Here is a 12,905-nt window from a genome sequence, read left to right on the forward strand (position 1 = left end):
ACTAGTAAAGAGAAGTGCCTTTGTACCAAGAGTCCATCTATACAAAGCTCAGAAGGGAAGAAAAATAATTTTAAAAACATTTAAACAGTTACCTAAAATAGCTGTTTTACCTGTTTGGGCCTTTCAAGGCTAGAACCAATATCTAGCCCTGAAAGGTTGCAGAAATATCTGACCATAAATGTGTCAATAGTGCAAGACTGAATATTGTCAATTCTGAGCCTCAGGCTGGTGTAATTTGTGGGGAAATTGTGAATAGGGAAACGAAAACAATGTTGGAGTAGGCTGAGTTAAAATCAGTAAATAAAAGCAGATGTTTGAAGTTGTTAAGGCATTTGGAATGCCAGTAGCAGTCCTTGGGTGAAATGGATCAGAGTTAAGGTGTGCACAGGACTGGTAAAGTGGTCAAACAGTGGAGAGAAGAAAAGTGGCAGAAACGTTTTGCCATTTGGTTGTTTAGCGAGCGTTATATGTAATGCATACTGTTTCCTGTGTATTGAAGTGTTTATGCTTCTATGCATCTCAAATATGCATGTGCACATAATTAATACTGTTCACTTATTTTTGGTGTCATCAGGCCCGGTACAAGCAGAGCCTCGATCCTACTGTGGATGAAGTTAAGAAACTATGTACATCGCTGCGTCGAAATGCCAAGGAAGAGAGGGTCCTCTTTCACTACAATGGGCATGGTGTTCCCAGGCCAACAGTGAACGGGGAGATCTGGGTCTTCAACAAGGTGCGTCAGCTAGAAGTGTGGCTAAAAAGGAACACGCACTGTGAAATCTGTTACTATTTGTAGGAGAGGAAATTAATCTCCAGGGATTAAAATGACTTCATGAATGTTTGGTTCCAGAACTGACATTTGTCCTCGTTCCTTGTCCACTCTCAAAGTTCTTTTGTCAGAACAGGCATCTTGTCCCTCTGCCCGAGAAGTGCTAAATAAACACTTGCTCTCCCAGAGCCTTAGTTAATACTGCTTTTCAAATAGTCAGAGGGGACATTTACAGAGTAATTAAAGGTGCCAACTATATCCAAGTCCCTCTACCTTCTCTCTCAAGTTGCACACCTCGCTCCTACCAGATTTGGAGCAAAAGGTGTACCTCTTCTCAGATGCTCGGCTTCCCTACCTTGTGTCATTGGCTTAGTTGTTAGCCTGTTAAAATAGAGTTTATGCTGAGAGTGGCAATGAACCCTGAATAGCTATTGTTCATGCTGTGCCAGTACAGTGCATGGGAGACAGTAAAATATTCTCAGTTCCCAGTTCTAAAGTACAGAGTGTCCTGGTGCTGGTGAGTGCAGTTAGTAGGGAACTCTCGCATTAAGGCCTTTGTCACTTTTACTGAGGACAGCAAGGCTGGCAGAATTGAGTATTTGTACAGCTGCGGTATCGCATAGTAATACCGAAACTGCTACTCTGTTACATTGGGGCTCATAATTATGGCTAATTAAGTTGGATGTACTTTGCCTCCCTTTTCATTCATGCATTTAGCACCTATGAAAGGTAAATGATGGAGAGCACAGGTTTATTCCAATGTTTATTTACTGTCTTGGTACAGTTGCAATAGAGACTTACTGTCAGTCGCTGAAAGTTGCATCCAGTGGAGGGAGAACTTGCTCCCATTTTTATATAACTTGCTTCTGTTTTAGTTTTTGATTTGTATTGTGCCAAGAACAACATTGCACCTGTGACAGGGTGGATCACAGAAACCCCCTTGGGGCTGCCAACTCATGTGCCAAGACTACCTCTGCCCCTGCTTTCCCTGCCAGCTTGGGACTCCAGCACCCTGTCTTGCTGAGCCAGACACGCCAGTCTGCTCCAGCACAGACCCAGGGTCTGAACCACGTACCCCAAAGCTGCAGACTTAACTGAAAGCAATTTAAGAAGTGTTCCTGTTTTTTACACTCAGATGCTCAACTCCCAATGGGGTCCAAACCCTAAATAAATCTGTTTTACCCTCTATAAATCTTATACAGGGTAAACTCATAAATTGTTCGCCCTCTACAACACTGATAAAGAGAGATGCACAGCTGTTTGCCCCTCCCCTCCCCCCCAGGTATTAATACATACTCTGGGTTAATTAATAAGTAAAAAGTGATTTTATTAAATACAGAAAGTAGGATTTAAGTGGTTCCAAGTAGTAACAGACAGAACAAAGTGAATCGCCAAGCAAAATAAAATAAAACATGCAAGTCTAAGTCTAGTACAGTAATAAAACTGAATACAGATAAAATCTCACCCTCAGAGATGTTTCAATAAGTTTCTTTCACAGACTGGATGCCTTCCTAGTCTGGGCACAATCCTTTCCCCTGGTGCAGCCCTTGTTCCAGCTCAGGTGGTAGTTAGGGGATTTCTCATGATGCCCCCCGGCTTTGTTGTGTTCCACCCCCTTATATATCTTTTGCATAAGGCTGGAATCCTTTGCCCCTCTGGGTTCCCACCCACTCCTTCTCAATGGAAAAGCACCAGGTTAAAGATGGATTCCAGTTCAGATGACATGATCTCATGTCACTGTAAGACTTCATTACCCACTTGCCAGCCTACAGGTATACAGAAAGACTTACAAATAAAACAGAGCCATATACAGTTAATTGTCCTGGTTAATGAGAGCCATTAAGATTCCAAACCACCATTAATGGCCCACACTTTGCATAACTAAAATAGGACCTCAGAGTTATATTTCATATTTCTAGTTTCAGATACAAGAGTGATACATTTATATAAATAGGATGATCACACTCAGTAGATTATAATCTTTGTAATGATACTTTACAAGAGACCTTTTGCATGAAGCATATTCCAGTTATATTATATTCACACTCATTAGCATATTTTTATAAAATCATATACGTGCAATGTCACAGCACCCTTCTCACATCTTTAGGTTTTTTTGCAGTTGAAAAAGAATCTAGGAGTGATATGAGAGAATTGGGGCAGGAGGGGAATATAATTTTATTCCAGTGCATCTAAATTGGAGACTTGATTAGCATTCAGCCCATCATTTTAAATAACTCATTTGAAAGCTGAATTTGGTGTAAGAACAAATAGCAGAGATCTTCTTCTTATTTAATGGCAATGGGTAATAAATAAGACAAATAATGCTGGGCAGAATGTGTTACACATGCAAGAGGAACATATTATTGCTCAATGACGTTTGTGTTATGCCAAATGCATTTTTAAGAACTTACTGGGTATTTGCCAATTTGCTTGCTGTCTAAGCTGGGGTAATCTGATAAGGACTCTACTGGTGATTAGGATGAGGGGCCCCTTCTGATTTATGGTCCAGTCTAGGGAGAAAGATTTGATCTGCATAAAGGAGGTTGAAATTTAATAGCCTTTTTGCAATGTGTTAACAAACGTTGTCTCCCTTTTGGAAGGGAAGGCAGCAAAGTGACTCTTCCCACTCCCTTATTCAAAGGAGGACTTTGGAAAAATATGATAAAAATAGGGAAAACCAATAATTTTTAGAGACCATTTGTAAGGATGTGAGTTTTAGGACCAGGTAAAAGCTAATGAGCCTCAACATGTGCTCCCCCTTCCCTCCCGGTTGAAATAGCAGATGGGCTGAAACACAGAATCTCAGGGTTGGAAGGGACCTCAGGAGGTCATCTAATCCAACCTCTTGCTCAAAGCAGGACCGATCCCCAACTAAATCAGCTATCCTCAACATACTATTGCTAAATCAACTAAATCAGTATCCCCAACATACTATTGATCTTTTAAAATCACACTAACATATGTATCCATTTCTCGGAGGTCTGAAATGGGCCTCTAATATGAAGATCCTCTTGACCAGGAAGCTCTTAAAATGCATGTTGTAATAATGCTAATATATCCTTTTAAGCACTGTATGAAAATTACTCATAAACCTGCTGTGTAACTGCAAAGAGGTGATATTGTTACTTATGGAATACTGCTGAGTATCCAAAGATAGAAGAAAACTATAATTTGGAGACTGGGTCCCAACATTTGGGTGTGCCAACTCTTCTGGACCGTATTTATTCACACTTTAACCCTTTCCTCTCATTTTCCTCCCATAAAATTAGTCTGCTGCTCTTGTAAGTGCAGTGGCATGGACTGGGGACAAACTACCTTACCAATAAGTGGCCTGTCGACAGACTTGCCAAACATCCCACATCTTGTGGGACACTCACTCACCCTGGCTGCCCTTGGCATACTCCTGCAGCCCTGAGTGTCACATGGGACAGCAGGAATGCAGGCAAGCAGGATCGCGGGGGTGGCTGCAGTTGTAGCTCACAGCTGCCAGAGGTTGCTGTGGTGCACCTGGTGCAGGCAAATGAGCGGCCTCTGTCTTTGCATGTCCCCGCTGGATCAGAGTGGAGAAAGAGCAGGTGGTAACAGCAGGCAAATGGTGGCAGCAATGGCAGCGGCAGGTGAGAGGGATTCAGTACTGGTCCCTGGCTTTTCTCCCAGCAATCAGCCAGCCCCAGGCGTCCCAGACACTCATATATACCTACCAACCCCTCCCCAAGCTCCCACAAAATCCTAACCCAGGCACCCCATCTTCCTCGGATACCCACACAAACCTAGCTGTCCCCAGACTTTTATCCCAGGTTTTCCCCCAGCCACTGAACCTTGTCTGAACTTGCTTTTCTTGGCTACCCCTAGCCTCCCAAATGCCCTTACAAATACACCTTGCCATGCCCCCAATTGGTATCACCCACCTACTCCCCTGACACTCTTCCGCCACCTGCCACAGTTGCCAAACTTGTGCCCTACCTCTGCCGCTGCTTATGGCAGGGTGTATTGACCTTAAGTTAAAATTTATGGGCGTATACATGTTGTTTGAAAATATATCACACCTTACATAATGTGATAATTTGCACCTTTGTAAACTTGCATAAAATGTCACACACGGAGCGGCACAAAACTCGTCGCTTGTGTGCAGAATGTATTATTTCTGTCCCCAAGGCCAGGTCTCCAGCGTGCCAGGACTCATCACTGCCACCGACCCTACTTACATTTTTAAACTGTTAAAGGACTGCACATATAAAGGAAGGGCCAGAACAGCCACTTGGAGCAGCAGCTCCCAACCTTTCCAGGCTACTGTACCCCTGTCAGGAGTCTGAGTTGTCCTGCGTATGCCAAGTTTTACCTCACTTAAAAACTACTTGTTTACCAAATCAGACCTAAAACGACAGAAGTGTCACAGCCACTGTTAATGACAAATCGCTGATTTTCTCATTTTTACCATATAATTATAAAATAAATCAATTGGAATATAAATATTGTACTTACATTTCAGCACATCGTATTTAGTGCAGTTATTTAGACAAGTCATATGAAATTTTAGTCTGTACTGACTTTGCTAATGCTTTTTATGCAGCCTGTTGTAAAACTAGACAAATATCTAGGTGAGTTGATGTACCCCCTGGAAGACCTCTGTGTACCCTTAGTTGAGAACCACTGACTTAGGGTATATCTATACTGCAATGTAAGCCTGGGGTCAGACTGAGATTTGAACCCCAAATCTCTTCCTGTCTATACACAAATCTCTCAGACTCAACCTTGGTCCTAGGACCCTACGGGACTGGATGATCCGAGCCCCAGTCAAGCTGTGATCAAGGGCTCAAGCCCTATTGCTTTGCAGTGTAGGTACAGCCCCCCCGATTTGGGTCCTGGAAGTCCACCAAAAGTATCCCACAATCCCATAGGCCAACTTCCTTTGTCCTTTCTAATGAAAACAGGAGCAACTCCCCATGGTGTACAGCAGCAGCTCAGTGAGTCAACGTTAACCCTTCCATTGTCTTCTGACCACTCAGCTGCAAATGCACCATCAGAAAGCCTTCTGTGTTTGCAGTGGAGACTGAACAGCAGCTGCCTTTTGCAAAGCATGCTGCTTCATGGTTGTGGGAGCACAGCCAGATTTTGGTAAATCTCTGGTGCCCAGCCAGCAAAACTGTGGACTTTAGTGAGAGTACTAGGAATGACTATGCATACGCAAACAGCAAAGAAGCTGGCAGCTTTTCACGTTTACCAGACCGGAGGCCAGTGCAGGGAGAAGATGACATGCCAGTTTTATGAGGAGTTTGACCAGCTGCTGGGCATTGTGCCCAGCATGGAGCCAATGGTGGTGATGATGACTGGGTCAGCTGGTCGTCTGCTGGCCTCAGTATTCAGCATGGTGACTGATGGGAGTCAGCAGCAGGCACCGAGGGAGGACAGTGGACTCACTCTGTTGCTGGAACCGGTCCCAAAGCAACTTTGGAGCAGCAGCAGCATGTTCTGGGCCTACGCTTGAAGGAGCCATTTGATGTTCCCCTGAGAAACTGCCCACTCCAGAGCTGATTGAAGCCACCCCTGAGCCTGGTAAGTTTCTGGCTCCATTTCAATGTATGTTAATACAGTAATGGGCAGGATTTCTACTTTATGAACCAAAGCAAAGGTTATGAGAAGCCCTCGCTAGCAATGCATATAAGCTAATGGCGCACTGTATGTCAGTGCCTTGGCATCCCCTTCCCTCTGTCTCCCTACCACGTGGCGTTCAAAGTGACAATTGGGAAATGCAAACTGTAAAGAACATCTTTGATGTGTATTGTTACTGGAAAGGCACAGATTTTTGCTAGGGCCATTCATGTTTCTTAAAGGTAATAACCTTCCATTGCCATGCCTGTAAGTATGCCACTCTGTAACCACTCACTGGTCTGTCAGGCCATCTGGAAACAGTGTGGGTGTGGGGCAAGTGGAAATGTGCTCAGTTTTACAAATCTGGTCCATTTCAGTTACAGGTAGTCAGTGAAGTCCACAGATGATAAAATCATTTGTGCCAAATATGGCTGGGGTTGGAAACTTTGTCCAGAATTGTGCTGAGGGGGAGGAAGGCTATGGAGTCCTGTGTGTTTGCATGCAGCCATGACAGGATTAGCCATGTGGAAGCTAATGCAGCATCCTGTTGATTTTTCTCATGAATTCTGACCCAATCCTGGGTGCTGATAGCTGCAAACTTTTTCTGAAGCAGGAACTCCAGATAGGTAGTCATGTTTCAGAGCGGGACATATTTTCCAGGAACACCTCAGTAGCTGACTAGCCTGTCCCCATCATCGGAGTACTGTTCAGTTACTATAAACTTCAGGTTTCGCACCAGCAGCTTGAAAGAACTTCTCCCTTTGCCCAGCAGGCACCACAAAAGCTATTATGTCCTCCAAAATATGGAAAGACTGCACTGATAGAAAAGGCTTTTGTCGCATAGCTGCTGATGCCTCCCCTGCAAAAAACCGAACTAGTTGTGCAGTTTTCTAAAATAAAAACAGCTTTGCATTTTTAACTAACAGTTGTGTCTGGACCTCTTTTGCGGCAATTAATTAGGCTGTGTCCAGGAGCTTCTGTGGCCTGAAGCATCCCTCTCACAATATATTGATGTTCAGTTTGTGAAAGTATCATTTTATGTCTTTGAAATCCCCGAGGACTTTTTCTGTGCTCCTGCACTGAGCTATTTGAGACAATAACCCTCTGTGCCTTGTCCTGTTCCAGGCCCCTCGACTTCTACTGACGGCAGCATCTCCACAGCTAGCCCACGTTGCAGCAGAAGCCTGGGCCAACAGACCTTCATGGACTATTCCAAGAGGAACCGTTTCCATGATGAACTTGTGGTTGAAGTTCTGGAGAGGGCCAACAAGCGGATCCTGAATCAAAGACAGAGGGATTTGTGGCTAGAGGAAAGGCATGGCAAGAGGCCGGAGGAAAGACCCAGTCTGGCTGCACAGCTTGAGGACAGGGTTTCAGTGCAGGAGCAGGCACTTGCTTTGTCGTTCCTGGAGCAGGCATGGCAGCCGAGGGAGGAAGACCGAGCTCAGCAGAAACAACTGTTTGAGCGGCTCATGCCACTAATGACTGCAAGAGTAGTGGCTCCTGCTGCATCACCCACACCACAACCTGAGTGCCTGCATGCTAGCTACCCTATGCTGCAGTCCAGAAGCAGCTTGGAAGACTCCCAGGGCTGAATGGTACATGCAGTCAGGTCCCATGAGCGGCTGGACAGGGCAACTTTGCCCCATGCAGCCCTCCATATTGACCCTCTCCCCTGTGGATGCCTCCACTGCACTTCCTACAGTGCCAAGTGCACGACAAATGAGGAAAGAAGGAACAGGAGAAATGGGTTGCCAGGGGACATACCATGGTAGGGGCTTTCTGTCTTCCACATGGTTTCACTGTTTGTACTGTTTATATGCACTTTGTTTTTATTTTTTTTTCCCCTGTAAGATTCTGTAGTTTCTGTTGTTTTGGTGTGGTAATTGGGGCTGGCCTGCCTGGGAATGGATGAATATTGTACTTTTCTAATACATGTTTATAAATAAAGCTTTATATTTCATTGGGAATGTTTATTACTATCATTGCTTCACATCATACAGTGTGTTTTCAAAGTAATAAAGATAAACACCTGATCAGGGATAATTAAGAATTAGTGTGCAAAGACTGTCCCTCAATAAGTTATCTATAGCAATTCCTACTTCAATCACTTCCTTACATCAATCCATACTATGAATAACCCCCACCCACTCTTTCATAAGTGGTCATGTCATGCATAAGTATATTGCATGGCACTAAACTCCTCACTCCTCCTCAGGCACTGAAACCCCTCTCAGTCAATGAGCCCTCCCTCGCACCCTGTTCCCACAAGCAGATTCATAAAGTACTATTCCCCTTTCTCCATTGGGCCATTCAAGTCCATATAGTGGGAGTGCAAAATATCCCTGACTATGTTGCCCAGGTGCATCCACTTCCAGCTGTGGTAGTTGGACTTTCTGGCGGAGTGTACTGATTCAGCGGCCCCTCAGGGTCACAGGTTCATTCCAGGGGAAATGGCTCACTTCTGCCTTCACAAAGATTGTGAAGAGCACAGCAAGCGGACAGCATTGATGACACTGGAATCCAACCGGGTCTAAAAATAGTGCCAGTGGGATTTCTGTCTGCTAAATGCATGTTCAGCAACCATTCTACATATCCTGAGAGAGTAATGAAACTGTCTTTTGCTAGGGTGTCTGAAATCAGGGTACAGTTTCATAAGCCAAGGCAAAAGTGAGTATGTGGGGTCCCCCAGAATAACAGTGTAACTCAGTTTATGACCATGTCATTTGGTGGGGCTAGTGTCCCAGCCTGTCCCTGAATGTACGCTCCTGATTGACAAAAAACCTCCATTTTCCCAGTGCAGCCTGTGTTTGTTCATAAATCACCCTCTGTGGCTCAGGAGGGGCAGCATAACAATGGAGCAGTGCTTTTTCCCATATGTGTACTCATGCTTCCTGAGGAAGGCAGACGATGGGCACGAGTCCCATTGGTGGCCCCACCGCAGTTTGGAACCCCATTCTCTCAAAGCCAGCAATTATTTCAGGAATATCTTTTATGCCTGCCACCGTGGGGTAAACCACACACCTGATTGCCTCAGAAACCTCCGCCACTATTTTACCCACAGTCAACTTCCCAACACCAAACTGATGCAACAGACTTGTAGCAAGCAACCTGGGGTAACCGGTTTCCTGACAGCTATAGCAACCTGCTTCTGGACTAGCCCGGGTGGCCTCATGCATGTGTCTTTACGCTGGAAGGTCAGAGCAAGCTGCTCACAAAGCTCCAGAAATGTAGCTTTCTTCATGCGAACGTTCTGGACCCATGGTTGGGCATCCCAGGTCTGCATGATGATTTGATCCACCAGTCTGTGCTTGTGGCCTTGCACTTACACAGCACCATAGACATACTGTTATGGGCTAATACTCTGCATTGCCATATGGGAGATCAAAGTTTGACTCCTGGGTTCTTGCTATGGAGCCTGGGAACCTGAAAAATGGAGGGTGTTACAACCTGTGAGATGTTTGGTGGAATGCCTTTTATTCCTCGCTAGAGGCCCTTTCCAGGAAGCTTGTTAGAGAAGCCCTGCCTTTCTCTCTTGCCAAGGAGAACAGGGAGGTTGAGGCGTTAAGCTGGGGGAGGGAGGAGGAGAATATAAAATGAGGGAAAAATTTGGGGAACCTGACAGAGCTGGAAAACTACCAGTGTGGAAGGAGAGAGACAATAATCTGATAAAATACGCCACTTCTTGGTTCTGTCAGTTCGTACTTTCAGACTTTAACTGTACTCTGTATCTCCCCTTCTAACCTCACAGGTTTCTTTGGTCTTTTGATTGTTTATCACTGAGTAGATTCTGGTGAGATGCCAGATAGTGAATTGGTGCTTCCTGGACCTTAAATTTGTTGCTGAAATACCCCATTTCCTTGCAGACTTCATTTTAATAGAAAGGAAGCATGCCTTGGGATGCCTAGGTACACTCTCAGGGGGCAGATCCTTTATGTAGCATCCCATCCTGAGAGCTTAAACCATGCAGTTCATTCATTGGAACCAGGGCTGACACTCCTCAGACACCCCCTGTCGCTTAAACACATCATCTCCCAGAACTCGACCCAAAGGTGTGAGCCCTCTGGTTTCCATCTTCCAGGTGCCACGGTATGTGTGGCATGTAATGCACAGAAGTTTAACACATTATTTCTTTTCACTTAATTACTAGGGCAGTTAACTCACGTGATTAACTCAAAAAAAGTAAAAAGCGATTAATCGCAGTGTTAATAGCACTGTTAAACAATATAATACCAATTGAAACTTTTATAAAAAATTTTGGCTGTTTTTCTATATTTTCATATATATTGTATTCTGTGTTGTAACTGAAATCAAAGTGTATATTTTTTATTATAAATATTTGCACTGTAAAAATGATAAAAGAAATAGTATATTTTCAATTCACCTCATACAAGTACTGTAGTGCAATCTCTGTCATGAAAATGCAACTTACAAATGTAGGGGTTTTTTTGTTACATAACTGCACTCAAAACCAAAACAATGTAAAAGTTCAGATCCTACAAGTCCACTCGGTCCTACTTCTTTTTCAGCCAATCAATAAGAGACAAACAAGTTTGTTTACATTTACAGGAGATAATGCTGCCCTCTTCTTATTTACAATGTCACCAGAAAGTGAGAACAGGTATTTGCTTGGTACTTTTGTAGCCGGCATTGCAAGGTATTTACGTGCCAGATATGCTGAACGGAAGTCTTAAAAGAGCAACACTCTGATGCGGAAACTACAGAACTCGGACCACCAAAAAAGAAAAACAATCTTCTGCTGGTGACATCTGGCTTAGATAATGAAAATGAACATGCATCGGTCCGTACTGCTTTGGATTGTTATCGAGCAGAACCCATCTTCAGCATGGACCCATGTCCCCTGGAATGGTGGTTGAAACATGAAGGGACATATGAATCTTTAGTGCGTCTGGCACGTAAATATCTTCTGATGTCGGCTACAACAGTGCTGTGCGAATGCCTGTTCTCGCTTTCAGGTGATATTGTAAACAAGAAGTGGGCAGCACTATCTCCTGCAAATGTAAACAAACTTGTTCATCTGAGCGACTGGCTGAACAAGAAGTAGGACTGAGTGGACTTGCAGACTCAAAAATTTTACATGGTTTTATTTTTGAATGCAGCTTTTTGTACATAATTCTACATTTGTAAATTCAACTTTCGTGATAAAGCAATTGCACTATAGTACTTGTATTAGCTGAATTGAAAAATACTTTTTTTTACAGTGCAAATACTTGTAATCAAAAATGAACATAAAGTGAGCACTGTATACTTTGTATTCTGTATTGTAATTGACCTCAATATATTTGAAAATGTAGAAAACATCCAAAAATATTTAAATAAATGGTATTCTATTAATGTTTACCAGTGCGATTAATCGTAATTAATTTTTTTAATTGCTTGACAGCCCTATTAATTACACAAGAAATACACATCTGTCCAAAAATAATAAACCCTACACACATTTCTCGGCCTCGATTTCCTTATCTAGTGCAGCGCATTCATTGGGTTGGGATCAGGGTTCTTTCATCCCATCTAGAGTCCTTCTGTTCCAATGCACTGCTTGTGATTTGAAACATGGGGCCTTCTCCTTAGGTGAGATTGCTTCTTCTGACCATGTCCAGTCTGTACCCTTCCTTCCTTCTGCCTGAACTTTTCTTGTGTGTGTCTGTCTTCTTCCCCTTGTTTGGTTACCTGGCTTCTTTTTTCCAGTTTTTTGGGAATTTTTCACTCTTCCACTCTCTCCTGTAGAGGGTTAGGTGAGAAATGGTTTTCCTAGGCTGAAGCTCACCCATTGCTCAAGGTGTTTCACTGAGTTCTAACTACCCTCCATTGTATCTGGTCTAGGAGGACTTGATACAGCTCATGCCAGCAAAGGTAGAATTCACATACATACTCACAGAGGTATTCAAAAATACACCAGTTTCATAATGACAACTTTGCAATATTAACCAACATTCATAAATTGTAAAGACAGATTTACAAAAGCATCACACTAAGTACAGATTAGATGCAAAGCCCCTCTCCCAAAATGTAGACGTATAAATTATTCAAAAATAAGTATTTTGAAATTTACCCTAGTCCTCGGCTCCCAAACATCTGATGCTCTGGGTAGATTGAAGCTGTTAAATTGTAAGGAAAATACCAATTTTATGTGCTAAATTACCCAATCTGATCCAGAAAAATACTATCTCCCAATGGTCTTCTTACGTAGTTGATTGAAATCCAGTTCATTGGTACAGTCACTGGCAATTGGATTGACATACTGTTGAGTGTGTCCCTGGGATACACTGGATAACACTATTCCAGTTCTGCCCTTTCTCTAACTCTAGTATTGCAACTCCCTGCCAGGGAATCTGCAAATTATCTACTTATCCTTCAGCAGGAGACGACAGAATTTGCAATGGGTCCTTGTGACTCTAAGAATCCATCGTTGTATGGCAGTGCTATATTTATGAGAGACTAAGCATTATATATTCTGATATGAAGATTAAAAAGGATAAAGCCTTCAGGAAGTATTATTTCAGCCTGATTCACTTCAGCTACA

At 43.4% G+C, this 12,905-nt stretch overlaps 1 protein-coding gene across 2 annotated transcripts in view; it reads left to right on the forward strand.

Moving 5' to 3' along the window:
• RPTOR (regulatory associated protein of MTOR complex 1) overlaps nucleotides 1-12,905 on the forward strand; it is a 304,649-nt gene that overhangs the window by 110,328 nt on the left and 181,416 nt on the right. For both annotated transcript variants that reach the window (XM_084646962.1, XM_084646963.1), the window contains exon 4: nucleotides 575-733. In XM_084646962.1, coding sequence (XP_084503088.1) covers nucleotides 575-733 — 159 coding nt within the window. The remainder of the gene's footprint in view (nucleotides 1-574; nucleotides 734-12,905) is intronic.

Source organism: Lepidochelys olivacea, assembly GCF_965140295.1.
Source record: "Lepidochelys olivacea isolate rLepOli2 genome assembly, chromosome: 14".
NCBI lineage: Eukaryota > Metazoa > Chordata > Testudines > Cheloniidae > Lepidochelys > Lepidochelys olivacea.